This window comes from Charadrius vociferus, unplaced genomic scaffold (genome assembly GCF_000708025.1).
Source record: "Charadrius vociferus isolate BGI_N301 unplaced genomic scaffold, ASM70802v2 scaffold1020, whole genome shotgun sequence".
Taxonomy (NCBI): Eukaryota; Metazoa; Chordata; class Aves; order Charadriiformes; family Charadriidae; genus Charadrius; species Charadrius vociferus.
The window spans coordinates 7,401-22,328 of NW_009646502.1; the positions used below are offsets into that span (position 1 = coordinate 7,401).

General features: G+C 44.2%; 2 protein-coding genes across 2 annotated transcripts in view; one reads left to right on the forward strand and one right to left on the reverse strand.

Annotated features, from left to right (window-relative positions):
* Positions 1–511, forward strand: part of VIL1 (villin 1) — a 5,643-nt gene extending 5,132 nt beyond the window's left edge. Inside the window, 3 exon segments of the mRNA XM_009883921.1 lie at positions 150–315; positions 405–465; positions 468–511. Coding sequence (XP_009882223.1) covers positions 150–315; positions 405–465; positions 468–511 — 271 coding nt within the window.
* A 4,239-nt stretch (positions 512–4,750) lies between these two features.
* USP37 (ubiquitin specific peptidase 37) overlaps positions 4,751–14,928 on the reverse strand; it is a 33,173-nt gene continuing 22,995 nt past the window's right edge. Inside the window, exons 17-23 of the mRNA XM_009883735.1 lie at positions 14,116–14,368; positions 11,511–11,677; positions 9,640–9,700; positions 7,299–7,414; positions 6,154–6,223; positions 5,633–5,771; positions 4,751–4,838 (exon numbers count right to left, since the gene is read on the reverse strand). Coding sequence (XP_009882037.1) covers positions 4,751–4,838; positions 5,633–5,771; positions 6,154–6,223; positions 7,299–7,414; positions 9,640–9,700; positions 11,511–11,677; positions 14,116–14,368 — 894 coding nt within the window. The remainder of the gene's footprint in view (positions 4,839–5,632; positions 5,772–6,153; positions 6,224–7,298; positions 7,415–9,639; positions 9,701–11,510; positions 11,678–14,115; positions 14,369–14,928) is intronic.

The window sequence follows — 14,928 nt, forward strand, 5'->3', positions numbered from 1 at the left end:
GGAAAGAGGGCGTCTGGGGTGGGAGCGGGCACAGAAAGCCCCTCTGTCCCTTGGCAGGTGGCATGAGGAGCTGCAAGGACACGTCCTCCAGTGAGGGGACAGCTGCAGCCATCCTGGTGCCTCCGTTTCTGGGGACATGGGGCAGCCCGTGATGTGACCCTGTCCTCCCTCATCCAGGTGCTCGTGTCCAGGGAAGAGGTCTTCACCACCACCACCACCCTCCTCCCTGACAAACTGGAGATCTTCCCCTTGGACGTGTTGGTGAACACCTCGGCTGAGGACCTGCCACGGGGCGTAGACCCCAGCAGGAAGGAGGTGAGCCAAGGCCAGGGGAACTGCTGGGGGGGGATCGGGGAAGCCCCCCAGCTTTGGCTTAGCCTCCTCCCTCCTCTCTCTTCTCCCAGTACCACCTCTCCGACCAGGACTTCCAGGCTACCTTCGGCATGCACCGCTCTGCCTTCGGCAACTGTGGAAACAACAGAAACTCAAGAAGGAGAAAGGACTCTTCTAGGGCAAGAGCCTGTGCCCGGGGACAGCCCCAGCTCATTATTTTTATTAAATAAAATATATTTGGAGAGTGGGGCTGCGTCTTCCTCCCTGACACCTGGGTCCAGCCCAGTTGTGAGGCTTATTTGGCAAAGAGACAGCGCGCCGGGGACACAGGTCTTGACTGGGCACCGAGAAGCACCCTCAACTCCTTCTCCTCCGGGTCCCTCACTCTCACCACGCTTGGGGGCAATGGAGAAGCTGCCCACCCCTCTGGGGATCCAGGGCTCCCCCATCCCATCCCAGCGGCTGCAGCTCGGGGCTAAAGGTCTGGTATACAGCTGGAGCCGCTCCCTCCGTTATCGCCCGGACCTCAGTAAATACGTGCTGTAACAAAGGTAAAAGTGACAAGCCAGAGGTTGAGGGGATGGCATGTGTGTGGGGACAGCACCTGCCGGAGACAGGCAGCAGGGATGCTCTTGCCCTTTTCCCCAGGAGGGGAGGAAGGCATCTCTCTCCCGCTTGGGATGCAGGGGAACCCGGAGAGGGGATGAGGGTCCCCTGCAGGGACACATCTCCATCAGGGAAGCCAGGGTTTTTGTGTGCCGGGAGGCGCCGAACACACAGACAATGTTCCCGGGCAACGGAGCAAAGTCCCAAAGGCAAACGCAGGGCGGAGGTGTGGTACCCACCATCTGCGGCGTTCAACACGCAGCAGCCCAGGTGGCACGCAAATAAGATCCCAAACCAAGAGAGGGTTAATAAAGAGGTTTTAATTTCACAAAAAAAAAAAAAATCTATCTACACATCATTTAAAAAGGGGCGGGGGGAACCCAAGAGCAAAAACTGCAAAGAATAGAGAGGAACAGGTCTGCTAAAACACAGAGAAAAGTGCTGCTCCACATCAACAGTGTAAAGAACCAGAAAGTCGGGGCGCAGGCAGAAACCGGCAGCAGCCACCCCGCGGCAGGCAAAGCCGGGGGACGGGAGGCGGCCCCCCCCTCCCGCCCCCATCTCGATGCACAGCGATTCCCACGTGCCCCACGCCGGGGTGAAGCACAGCAGGAAGCGTTGGGCTGGACATCAGCCCTTCCTCGGGATGCGGGACGGGAAGGAAGATGCACAAGCGATGGTTATCCACGCTGCACAGGAGGTGGAAGGCGATGCCACGGCCACAGGCGTCGGAGAACCCTGCTCCTCCTCCCGCTCAGCTCCTCGCAGCAGTCTCAGGCTGCCGTACCGGTCGGGAAACCAGTCCTCGCTTCGCAAAGGCTCTTTGTGCAGCCCCGCCGGCCGGGGCTCCCCAGGGACCCGTGCAGACAAGCTCCAGTTCACTGACACAAAAACGGTTTTGCACCTCTCAGAGCAGGGGAGTAAATCAAGACCAAACTATCGCAGTCAAAAAAAAAAGGAAAGGGGGAGAGAAACAGCAAGATGGGAGTTCCTTGCTTTTATATGCTGAATCACACGTGGACTAAACTAAGCTGACTCAGGAGTGGGTAAATGTTTAACTGTGACTCTGTACATCTGAGGAAGAGGCTGCACGCCATCAGGGACCGCGACTGAACTTCTCCACCTGCCTCACCTACCGGGAAGGGACGACCTTACTGAACTTGCTGCTGTGGCAGCGTGAGCGGTGGGAACGTTCCAGCTGGGCTGGTGGGCAGCACACCCCTCGAGGATCACACACCCATCTTCCTCCCCGCCGCGCTCCGACAGGGAGAGAGATGGCTTACGCAAGGAAGGGGCTCCACGGACACTCCTGCCAGGGTGAAAGTACAACCGAGCTGCCGTATGCCAAACGGGGAAAAAAAAAAAAAAAAGCTTAAATTAAATAATAGATGTCTGCAAATTCTTAATGGCTGGACTAATAAGCAAGAACTCGTCATAAAACAAGGAACGCTGGTTTCAAGCATCAGCTTTCGCGCCTTGATCCAAACAAAAAGTGGTTTTAAATAAAAGTTAGTGCACTGAGAAGTCGGGCAATATTTGCTTTTATTATAAATTAACTGGAGTGCAGCACCTTGGAAAAACAACCTTGCCACCCAAAAAAGCAGAGCTGACTTCTGATAACTACAGGAACACTGGTTATTTACAGCACTAGCATAGGACGCGCTTGGGGAAAACAGATTTGCCCTCAGGACGGAGCAGTCCCTTCATCACCTTCGCAGGGGCGATCAGTTCAAAGGACAACTCCCACGTCACCGCCTCTTCCCATTGCCCAGGATTCTACCAAAATTAGTATCGACAATAGAAAAGTATAATGCTTTGTAATAAATTAACATATACACCCACTCGGGCTGCATCTCGCAAGATAAATGCTCTGTCATGTTTACAACCAAACATTCACTCCTAGCTCGGAAACCAGAAAGATGTCACCCTGACCGGGTCCACTGGGCTCATCCAGCCCGTGGACTGGAAGGTCAGTCAGTCTTTTCACCACGCTGGGGTCTCCAAAACACTTGGCGTGGGGAGGACACCCAGCGGCTGTCGCTCACTGCTGCGCAGAGGTGAGAAGAGGCTGCTGAGGTTAGCATCCTCCTGCCGGCCCGCTAGGATAAACTCTAGTGTGGAAGTGTCCATGAAAGAGGTGCCTGCTGTCTCCTAAATTGATGGTTTTGTCTGCTTTGCTTCAGCTGATTTATTCCTGAGAAACTCCTAACGATAGTTTAAAAAACCCAGAAACTATCTTGACAGCAAAAAAAGGTGGTTTTTGTTTTGTTTTGTTTTTTTTTTTAAAAAAAGGAGTATTTCACTTCTGAAACTCAAGCTGCAGAAATCAGAACTAGAGGCCAAAACAAGAGCAACTACTCTGCTTAAGAGCAACAATTTCTCTGAAATGAGTAAATGCCAGCGAAAGGAAACATCTGCCCCTGCTAAGCAAGTGTGAAGGTGCTGAAAAAGTGAAATCACTAGGCTTTCCCCGCCCCCCGCTTGAAACAAGCTATAAAAGAAGCATCATGTCTCTAAATCCAATAAAACGCAACACTTCTTCCTAACAGTGTTCTATTAATGCTGAATATGGGCTTTCCGAAAGCTTTCCACCTGGTTTAGTTTCACAGTTTGAGCGCTCCGCGCTCCTCAGAAAGGAGAACAGAGGCATAGCTGCAGTAAAAACCCGCTTACCCTGGGCTACGGGGAAGACCAAGGCAAGACCAGGCTTCAAATTAAAGGGCAATTCAAGTGCCAAGCGCTATTCCGCAGACCCTTTTCCCACCGTTCCCATTTCACGATGACCCAGGCCTGCGCAGAAAGGGTAACGCTAGAACGCTCTTTTCCTCCCAAAAGATGACAAGCGGCTGTTGCTCACCTCTTGCGACTGCATTCAGTCTGTTCCAGGTGTTCACCGACCCCCAGAGTTAACATCGAAGCAGCCCTTAAGCAATCTAATCTCAGTGCGAAACACTGCACACCCCCAAAGAGAGCCCCCTCCTCTCCAAACTGTACTTAACGCAACAACCTTATGAAGAAAATGCAATCAAATAATGGAACTTGTAAAACAAAAGAAATCACATATATAATCTCACGTCTAAAGGAGGATGACAGTGAATGGTGTAAAAAAAAAAAAAAAAAAAAACCCAACCAAAAAAACCAACCAACCAAAACCCAACAGAGCTGCCACCAGGTATGCAATACATTCCACAGCATCGACAGTTTGTTTCCTGGAACCGTATGTAAATAGCGGAGCGCTTACAAACCCATGAATGTCAGAACGCACCAGCTTGAGTGATTCCAAAACGCCTGTTCGCGAGATGACTGGCAAGAGCGTACTCAGTGATGTGGGTTTCCAGTGAATATTACTAACACAACACACGCCAGGGTTACAGAATCTATTGCTTAAATTGCTCTCGGAGAAGAAAAAAAAAAAAAAAAAAAAAAGCGCCAAGTGATATGTAAATCTTCGCCACTCACGTCTCACAGGTGAATGGGCTTTTAAAGTCGAGTCTCTTTTTGCACTTTTTATTGTTAAATCAGTTTCTGAGCAGCTGTAGTCTTGTGGCTTGATGCAACTCTTTAAGGCTCCATGCTGACAAAATTATTTGAGGAACAAGAAAAACTTCACCACAGGAGGATTGCTCTGGGATGTCAAGGTTTAAACGCGTGGTTCAGGCCCAGGACTTGCACAGATGGTTCAACAAACCGAGCGTCCCATATTTCTACCTTTTGTCTCTTGTTTTGGCCCTGAGCTGTTTGTTACTCCTGCGTGTCTGGCACAAGTTCAGAATCTTCCTTGTTCCTCAGGAGGAACAAGGTGTTTTACTCTTCACAGAGGCTGACGAACCGATCTTCCTCCTTCCACGCTAAGTGGCTGTGCATTTTTTTCTGTTTCTAGTAACTCATCGAAGATATCCCTAGGACAGAGGGAAAGGCCAATAGTGAAACTTAGGTACAACAACAAGCTGCTACATAAGACAGCCCTGAGGGAATCAGCAACTGGATTTAATCCACAAACGCAAGCGTCACGGATCCTGGCAGAGAAAGGTGTCTCACCTGGCATCTCTAAGCAAGGCTCCTTGAACCCCAAAGCACTTTTTTTTTTTTTCTTTTTTTCCCCATTTATTACAATGAATAAGGTCAGTGGTAAGCCTCAGAGAACAGTAACAATAGTTAAAATAAGTCCTGGCTGGTAAAAAGATCAGAAGTAACACAAGATAACCTGTAATATTCTTTATTAGATCGACCAGTAAAGACAGAAGGAGGGGACAAACTGCGGCAAAAAAACCCCTTCTTCTGTTCTGTGTGCCTGAAAAGATATCCCTTCTACCTACAAAGCTCGTGTTGCCCATGTCCTGAGATGACCATGGCTGCTGCAACACAAATATCACAGCACTTAAAGAGAAAAACCCAAGCTCCATTATGATTCCTGGTGCAAAAAATGCATAGCTGAGGCACTAAATCCCCTTCTTAAAAGATGATTTAATGCATCTTGTTAAAACCCTATGTATTAGTGACATACAATTCCATGCCTCTGAACGCAGAGCACTTCAATTTTGTCATTCTCGCGTATAATTCTGACTAAGATTCCTTTTGACAAATACACGGAGATATTTTTCAACCCAGCAAAGAGGACTAGAGGAAGAGGAGAAGCCCATTTCCCCACAACCAGCAGGTAACTGCTGGCACCAAAACTCCCCAAGACACCTACTTGTGCATGTAGAAGAAGATATAACCACTTCGGTCTCTGTCACACTGAACAGTGGCCTCTAGAGTTCTAGACACTTCCAGGTCATTGTAGGTGAACCAGGACTGCTTCTTGATATCATAGACATCACTGATATAATGACCTTAAAAACAGAGAACACACCTTTATTTTATGCTGCAGTTCAACCAGTAAGCTGCTTAGGTACGTACCCCAGTCCAGTGACCTGTCTCAGACTTAAATGCTGAAACACCCTTAAGATCCTCGTCCCTCCACCCTTCCTGGTCAACGAGCTGGTAACAAGCACAAGCAATTCCACAAACCCCATAAGCAGTACTATTCCGCATCTTGCAGTTTGGCATCGTGACATCCTCAACCTGCTCCCCCCACCTGCAAGGCACGATGGAAGACTTGCTTTGCTGACTGAATTATTCTCTCCAAATAATCATGCTACGTTTTTTTAATTCATCTATTACAGATTTTTTAAGGTAGATAAGAGGTGAAGAATAAAACGTGGTATCTTTTACCTGAAGATGATGTGCTTCCGATATGGCTGACGATGCTGATGAGACGATAGGAGTGAGGAAGCTCTCCTGTCTGAAAATAAAGCCCAATTAAAGCTTTTAGGCATTCACTTTTTTCCCCCACGTACTTACAGATAAGATGATTTATACCCAAGACTACATAAACAGACACCCTGGTTCAGACCAAACAAAGAGTCCTTCCAGAAGTGGGAAAATGCCTCCCATCTTATTTAATCTTTCAGCAAGCCAATGAAAACGCAAAGGAGCCACTCTGACCTCAGAACAGATGCTGACACGAGCTCTAAACTGCAGTTTTCTAAACAACCATTTCCTGAGTGACTTCCACTGATGTCAGAATTAATCCACCAAATAAACAGAGAAAAGCAAAAAGGGCGCACCGTGCTTGCTTCTGCAATATCAAAGTAATACCCTTGATAGCGGTACACAGATTTAACAGCAAATACTGGATATGTCACCCAGGTTCTCTTGTCCTGCACCTATAATGCCAGCAGACAATACCTTCTTTGCATGCAGGAAACATGCTCTGTCTATTCACTGGCAATAAAACTAAACAATGTAATTGGCTTTTGACAATTAGTTTTTAATCCTCTCTGGCCAGGAAATGTTATTGATACGATTCACTGACAATACTCTTAAAATGTAACTCTTGGTTTACCGGTAAGGAAATTGGTAAAGAGTTGTAAGAAAATAAAAACTGCTCAAGGAAACTCCAATTATTCAACCTTTTCCACTCTACACAGTATTCCTGCCACTGCGGCAAGCAGGCAACTTTCACAACGCTGCTGTGTGGAGTCTGCGAGCGCTAGCAGCTGGCAGCACAGCCTAGGTTACAGTCACATTTCACCCAATGGGAATAAGATCTTGCCACAACTTCTCAGTTCTGGCGGTGCAGGATCTAGAAGCCCATGGCGTTGCATCTGAAACACCACGCTGGCTGAAGTCCTCTCTCTAAGTAAAAATTCCACAACAGGACGGACTCTTAAGGATAGAAATTTTCTATCTTTTCACTTTTGAAAATAAAAGACCTTTCTGGACTCTACACCTGCTCTGTAAAACTACTACAACACTGAACCAATGGTAACGAAGGGGTATATTTCTCAGTTGGCTTTTGAAATCATAGATCACACCTCAGCATTTCTTTTCAGCTCTTCTGCTTCAGCTTCTGAATACTCCATGTCAAGAACATCCTCGTTCCCAGAGTCTTCATCAGAACCAACGCTGTCCAGAAGAGAGCTGTTGAACTCTAGATGCATGGAAACAACGATATTGAATGAGAAGCTGTGAAGCACACAGGAATTCAAAACAGGTTGAGGTATATCTACCCACACAAACAAACACAATAAAATGCTAACGTTTCAAGCTTCCTTTCCAAGGAAAGCAGGACTTATTGGAATTTCCAAGTAAAAACTCTCTCTCCCTTCCCCAACTTGTCAGAGCAATAGTTAAGAAAAGTATCTTGGACTACAGAATTAATTTTAGCACCATCTCTCTCATACTTTCACAAAAGGGCACTATGGCAATGACAGCTGGGTGATAAAAAGAGCATTTAAACACCCAGTTCGCTTCAGAGCACTAGTGGTCTGCAGCCAGAATTGACATTAAAAGAAGTACAGCCAGTCTGCTCAGTGAACTGTAAGTTTCTGCAATAAGAAGCTATGAATTACAGTTTTAACTATAAGTTGCATTAACAAAGTGTATTTCTCAATTAAAACTGGCATCAAAATGCTACTGCTGGCAGCAGGCATCTTTTCATTGTTTTCAATGGTAAGAAGGCTGCTCACCGCAGGAACTTCCAGTTTGCTTGGCTGAGCAAAATGCAGGCAGCTTTCTGTAAAGAGCCGGAAGGCAGCACTGCTCCCTGTACACGCTGTTCCAAACTTCCTGGGATTCTGCAGCTACCCAACTAATTTGAGATTTTGTACAGTTCTCATTATGAGAAGTAGCTATGCTTTCACCACCTAAATTAAAGCTACAAAGTCCTGGGTGGGTGAGAAGTTGAGATGAACAGGACGCTGCTCAGGATATTATTTTAGGTTTTTTTTTTTTTTTTTTTTTTTTTTTTTTTTTTTAAAAGAGACTATCACATCAGTTATGATGGCGATGTTTTGCCAAAGAGATTCTCACACTGCTTGCCATGCTAAATCATCAGACGCTGGATTAGTATAATCTTCTCGGGAAGTTTATAGATGAATCCCTTTAACTGAGAATGTTACTGCTGGTTTCCACGCTTGATTTGGGCTGTTGCAAGCTAGACTACAGCCAAGAAACGCAGCCACTTAGGTAGGTCTCTGCATGAAGCACTTGCCACGGGTATTGCTAAATGCCACTTCACCAACGGTCCTCGGATAACTAGTGGTTCTTTGATTGCAGCACCACTGGGAACCTTTCTAAGACAAATACTACCAGGTATACGTTCAAGATTATTAGCGTCTCCTTGAACAACTGCTGGCTGATGCCTTACAAATGACACGGCAGCAAGTTGAGAAGCACAAGGTAATGCTCATGATTAAGTCAAGCGACTGCAAATCAGGAGGAGGAAGGATTTCTACTGCTGAACTCTTCCTGGCCATGACTCAAGGAAGACCTGAGAGGGACCGGGCACTCAGTCTGCCAGAGCTCATCAGGGGACAGGACTCAGGCTCAGGGATGTCTAAGCAGCATTCAACTTACTCCTCTTCAGAAGCAGACACAGGTTCATCCAGTAATACCTGAGGGCCTTTAAAGGTGTCTGAGCAACTACAAGTATCTTAACAGAATACATCATTCACCCTTCCCTCTCCCTCTTCGGAGCAGGAATTCTCTCTCGGTTATGCTTTTCTCTGCCAGGTTGCATGAAATCACTCGCATGCCAGCCTCACACAAATGTTAAACAGCGCCTGAGGCTCACCACACTGTCTGGATTTGGAGAAGACAGATAGTGTATTTTGGGTTTCTTTTTTCACCCCTAACAGCTATACCTTGCAGTGAGGTCTGTCTCCCTCCCATGGTGTATCAGACAGCACTTACTCAATTTGCTGGGCAAGGCCGGTGCATTCATTAATCAGCACTAAAATATCAATGCAAGTAAGAAATAATCTTTATGCTCTGACTAGAGCCATTAGCATGCTGGCTTTTGCTGGGAATGCAAAATTTTAAGGTCTATTTTCCTATATATAATACATTAATTATACATAGTACATTTAATATTATATAAATACAGTATTACATATATAATTATGTATTTGTTTGTATATAAAAATGAAATTTAAAACTCAAGAGACTGAAATAGGTCATTTTTCATACTAAGTTTTTCCTGGCATTTGCTTTCACAACCCAGAACAAGAAAAGCCGACCTGAGCAAAGCCAAACACAACAAAGCACACAGCAAAAGAGCATGAAATCCCAGCTGTCTTTCAGGAGCTGCACTCATACATACGGATCTATTTTCCCTCAAAAGCAATGTCCTGGAAGAAGTTAAATAAGTTTCACCTTGTAGACTTAATTCCGTGGCTCGTTTAAGGTCATCATCCTCTTTTTGTTCTCGTGCCTCCTGATGGGAAGAGAACAAAACTTAGCTCATTGAGACACTTCACTGTTTAAAATTCTTGTGGTGCTCTTTTTCCATTGAAACTGTGCTGCTCTGGTTTCTACAACAAACCTGACATTGTAAATTAAAGGTTCTGTGTGAAGGAATGTTTGCAACCAGCGAGAGTCCAATGTTCCCGTGCAACAGAACCTGGGACAAACCTTCATTAAAGCTCGTCAAAGCTCCTGAAGTTTGGTATGCAGCAGAGCGAGTCTCTAGTAGCACCCAACGCTTTCTCTGGATCGTTAATTTGAACAGCATCTGAATGAATTTGCAACCCTTCGCTAAGGAAAGCTGTCACACACAAAGCTCCTCACACTTCGGCAAAATTTAGATTTCTTCTGCCCAAAGCTAGCTGAAGACAGAGTTGTTAAATCCTGACAGATTTTATTATTTTTAAGCCATTTGAAAGTACAGCCAGTGGTTCTATGCAACAGGTGTAATTCACAAAGGCAGGATGCAAAAAAAGACACCACTAAACAACCAGGTATTAAAAATATTACCATGAACAAGTAGCAAAGAAACCTCAAGTCAACAAACCCTTCTAATCTTTGGGTAATATCACGCCCCTGTTCCTCCCATCACTCCTGAAAGCTCAGAGCTGCAGCAAGCCAGTCAATAATATTTAATGAGCTGGCTTCTTAATTCAGGGTTTGAATGCTTTCAGTGCACCTGAACACAGAACCCTAAATACGTATTTCAAATCAAGATAACCACAGCTACCGCATTTCCATGCCTGAATCATTAGAAGAGCAGATTTTCGCTTCAGAACTGTAGCAGAACAACACTCAAAGGGCAGTTTTACATTATTAGCATGAGGCCTTTTATCTTACTATTTCTAAAGCATTTGGGAATCTTTGTTAAACTACTCAGCATCTCTGAATCAAAGCTACATCTGGCATGGAACATACCAACCAGCACCTCATAATGAGTAATGGGAGAGAAAAATCCAAGAGCCATGGAAACATCAGATCTCATAAGGAAAACCATGACAGCTTTAGCATTAATAGAGAGCAGACAAGGGCACCTATTTAAAGAAAGACCTGGCTAGGCGCTTGCTTCGCTCTCAGCAGCTCCGTTAAACTTGTGGAAATCAGTTACAGGTCTTGAAATTCAAGTGGAATACAGATGGTTAGCACACAATCCGAGATCACAATTCTTTCCAAGTCTAATTTAAAGGACTTGGTTTTGCCCAAATTATTTGGGAACCTTTTTCCAATTTACTAATAGGGAAGGATCACATAAATGCTCAATTCCTATATTCTTCACTAAGCATCTCCCACATGCTAGTAGCAGAAACAAGACACCGGGACAGACAGATATTTAACCCGACCTGGCACAGCTGTTCTCAGCCTTTGCTTTGAAACATGCCTCTCTCATTTTGAGTCTTGACATGACACGCTGCAAGAAGCAACTGCCAAGGAAGCTAAAGGTGGGCTTGGTTCTCAGTGACAGATAGCAAGAGTTTAGTTTAGTTTATCATCGTTTTATGTAATGTGACAAGCCAGTGTACAAATGTGCATGGAAAGCTTTGAGAAATCTGCAGGTCTGTGACTTGATATACGATTTCCAAAGCACACACAAAATGTCCCCAGATGTATCCAGTGCCACTGACACTGGACCTAGAAGAAATGTAAACCTTTTTTCATTGGGTTCTCTCAAAAAAAGCAGCAGAATCCCCTTGCAATTACTGCCTGAACACAAGCTTTTCTTTTAGCCATCAGGTTTCCAGTGTTGGGGAAGACAATTCAAGGAAGCAAACTTTATTTCTTACTTGCTCTTGAAGGCTTTGAGCCAGTGCCTGCTGAAGTTCTTGTTCTTCCCTCTCTCTCTCCATATCATACTGCTGCAGCCAGTCAACCTCCCCCTGGGAGCCTTCCGGAGTTTTGTTTTCCTTATTCTCATCAAAATCTTTAGTGATCTCGGTGAAATTGGCAGGACCTGAGGAATCAGAAAGTACAGTTATGATTTCACGGGTCTTCTGTTTGTTACCAGCTAAATCCTCTTTAAATTACCACAATCCTTGCAGCACAGTGACATCTATTGACAGTGAGAGCTCACCAGCCATAAAAAAACCACACAAGAGTCAAATGGAAAAAAAACTCCAAAGCACAGCCTTATACTTATTTTAACAAGTGTAAGATGAACCATTTGATTAATCCCCGAACATGTTCTCCTCTTAGCCTTTTATGTTCACTGAGTCACACACGCTACTAGGTTTCTGCAGCCATGAAGCTGACGCTTGAATTTCTCTAGAAGGAACCATGGATTATAAAAATTTGCATTGCATATTATACCTCGGAGTACTACAGATGAAGGCACAATTAAAGCAAGATCATATGTAAGATGGGGGGAAGCACAAATCTCAAGCACTGTTTAAATTTGTTAACTTTTTGCTTCAGGTAAGAACCTCATCTTGTGAACACTATCTACAGCTTTAAAACTGCAAGAAGACTGTAACTTTTCAGTTCACCTTTAAAGTGAATGCTTATGGCAGCATTATTTTACAAAAGTTCTGGAATGAACATTCATTCAACCACTGCATACATCTCTTGCAGTTTGTTTGATTCTCCCATTTGCTTGCAGCTGAGAAAGAGTCAGGACGTGCTCCAACAGCTATCATGCAGCAACATGTGAAACTTTATAGTTTTGCCCTATGCAGACTTCAACATCTGCTCATTAGTTATTAGCAAGGATTATACAAGGCAGTCTCAGTATCTGGGACCTCTTAAACACAAGATCACCAGAACCACAAATATAATCCATCAGTCTAATCCTTTTAAGATGAAAAGCAAACCAGAATTTATTATATGACCTTTGAAAACTTCCAATGTAAGAAGAAACACTCAATTGACTCATACAACTGTTATCTGAGGATCATGTACCAGAAAAGACATCTTCTGTCATACCTAAATTAGCCTTTGAAAGCACCAAACTCTTCAGTATTTAAAAAAAAAAAAAAAAGAAAAAAAGAAAAGAGTATTACTAGTGGTAACAAGAAATGGACCAAGCCAAATCCATCATGTTTAGAAGCATCTTGTCTGATATAGCAAAGCACCTTTTGCAATTAAGTTTCCTTTAAATAGAATATAGGATTGTGAACTCATGGCATGTTACATTCAGCTGCCGTAACTGGTACCTCAACATACACAGATAGGTACTTCATCTGAATGCCAAACCGTATGCTTTGAGTAGTACTTGGGGGGGTTTTTTGTCACATACAGTCAAATACAGAAAGCTAAATGCAATGTTGATTGTTTAACTGCATTCTTAATCAGAAAATACAGAAACTTTTATTAAACACACACTTTTTGCTTAAGTGTCACAATAGAGCCTTCAAATAACTACATTATACTTTCCAAAGAAAACCTGGAGAGAGATACATGTATGTGGCCACACTCTCCTTCACAGAACCATAAGCAACAGTAGCATATATAACTGAGGGCACAAACAAGGCTGACCACAGACTTAGTTGTCTTATACATTGCCTTCCAACATGAAAGCTGTCAGGAGTTGTCCATTGAAACAAGTGGGATTTTTGGTAAGAGAGCGGGGTGGGTGGGGTGGGGGGGTTGTGGTTAATATTTAACCTCCTGGCTCTCCTAACGGAGAAAGAGAGCATATTTTTGGCCTGTTTTTCCAGGCTAGTAGAATTAAAAAGCTGACTGAAAAGCATGTAGCATACAACAAATGATAAACACTTACATTTCCTTTAGCCAACTAAAGGAAGACACTCAATTTCCCCACACTGAGATCAAACAGACTCCTTCTTGTACTTAACTGTGGTTTTGGGTCAGAGGCCATAATTCATATGCTGACTCTCTTATGCTCTAGGGTCTACCCTCACATAAAGAAGTATTAGAAAAAAATTACAGAGATAGAGCTAAATTCATTAGTAACTAGTGACAGAATAACTGTGTTTATGAAAGCATTCTAGTCTTATGTACCCCAGACATCACCCTCGCACACCAGCAATAAAACACTGCTACTGTGCTGCTCAGGCTGCAACGGCTACAGAAATGAAAATACTTTCTGATTATGGAAGTTCCAGACACTGCCAAATCATAGTTAATTGAATCATCTAGTATAAGAAGCAGTGGAAGCATGTGTTTATCAGGAGATAAAAAAAAAATTGAAGTTCACTGTGAAGATGACCTTACCTTTATCAGAGAGGTGACAGGCACATAAGAAAACACGTTTTCACAGTTCAGTGAATTAAATAATTTGTACACAGGGAAACTGTAAGAAAACTGAGGAATTCAGGCAGTTTCAGCAGTGCATTTGCACCCAGATTCTGCCACCATACATTACCAACCTGCTGCCATCAGTAACCCGCTTTAGCTCGCTATGGTCCAATTAAGGTGGTTATTTCACCTTACCTGAGTCTAATGCTGCTTTGGGTTTCTCCATCTCCATAGATTCCAGGTTTTCCGGCAATTCCTGAATTTCATCGTCTCCAAAACCAGTGTCTGGGCTGCTTGTGGGCTTATCTTCATCATGGCTGAGAGACAGAGAAGCTTCCCTTTTGCTAATCTCCAAGACAGCTGCTAGCAGCTCGTCTTCGCTCATCCCATCAAAACCAGCATTACCCAGCTCAGGTTTATCACCCTCCATTTTACTTCTTTTTGAACCCTGGAGATGAATGGAGTTATGATTAAGTGCTTGAATAAACAGGCATATAACATCAGCTTTACATTTCTGTGGAGGCTTTTTTTCATTTATTTTATTAACCCCAGGGAGTGGGAGCTTGGCTCTGTCAACATTAAACAGTGAGTTATACGAGACTCAATGGAGACACAACCTTTGTAGCTACATTCACTCCAAGGAATAATATTTAAATATAAACCACGACCAGTTTTTACAGGCCCTGTGGATTAACATACATAAGATAACTCTTCCCTTCTTCTTCCTTTCCTTCCACACGTGTTCCACCTTTAGGTTGTGATAAATCCTCAAGCCTCTGGCAAGTCAGTGCTAAAATACTGAGGCATAAGGAGCAAAACTGCAAGTTTATTAACAAAGCAAGGTGAAGCGGCAACATGAGCGTAATTGAACTTGAACACAGGGATGGAAGAACAGGAACTGAAATCAGGGTAGTTCGAAGAGCAATTAAAATTAGGTTTAGTGCTGCAGACTTGCCAGACAAAATCTTACGCGGAGGATAGGAGTCTGCAAACCAAGGAAGAAAACAG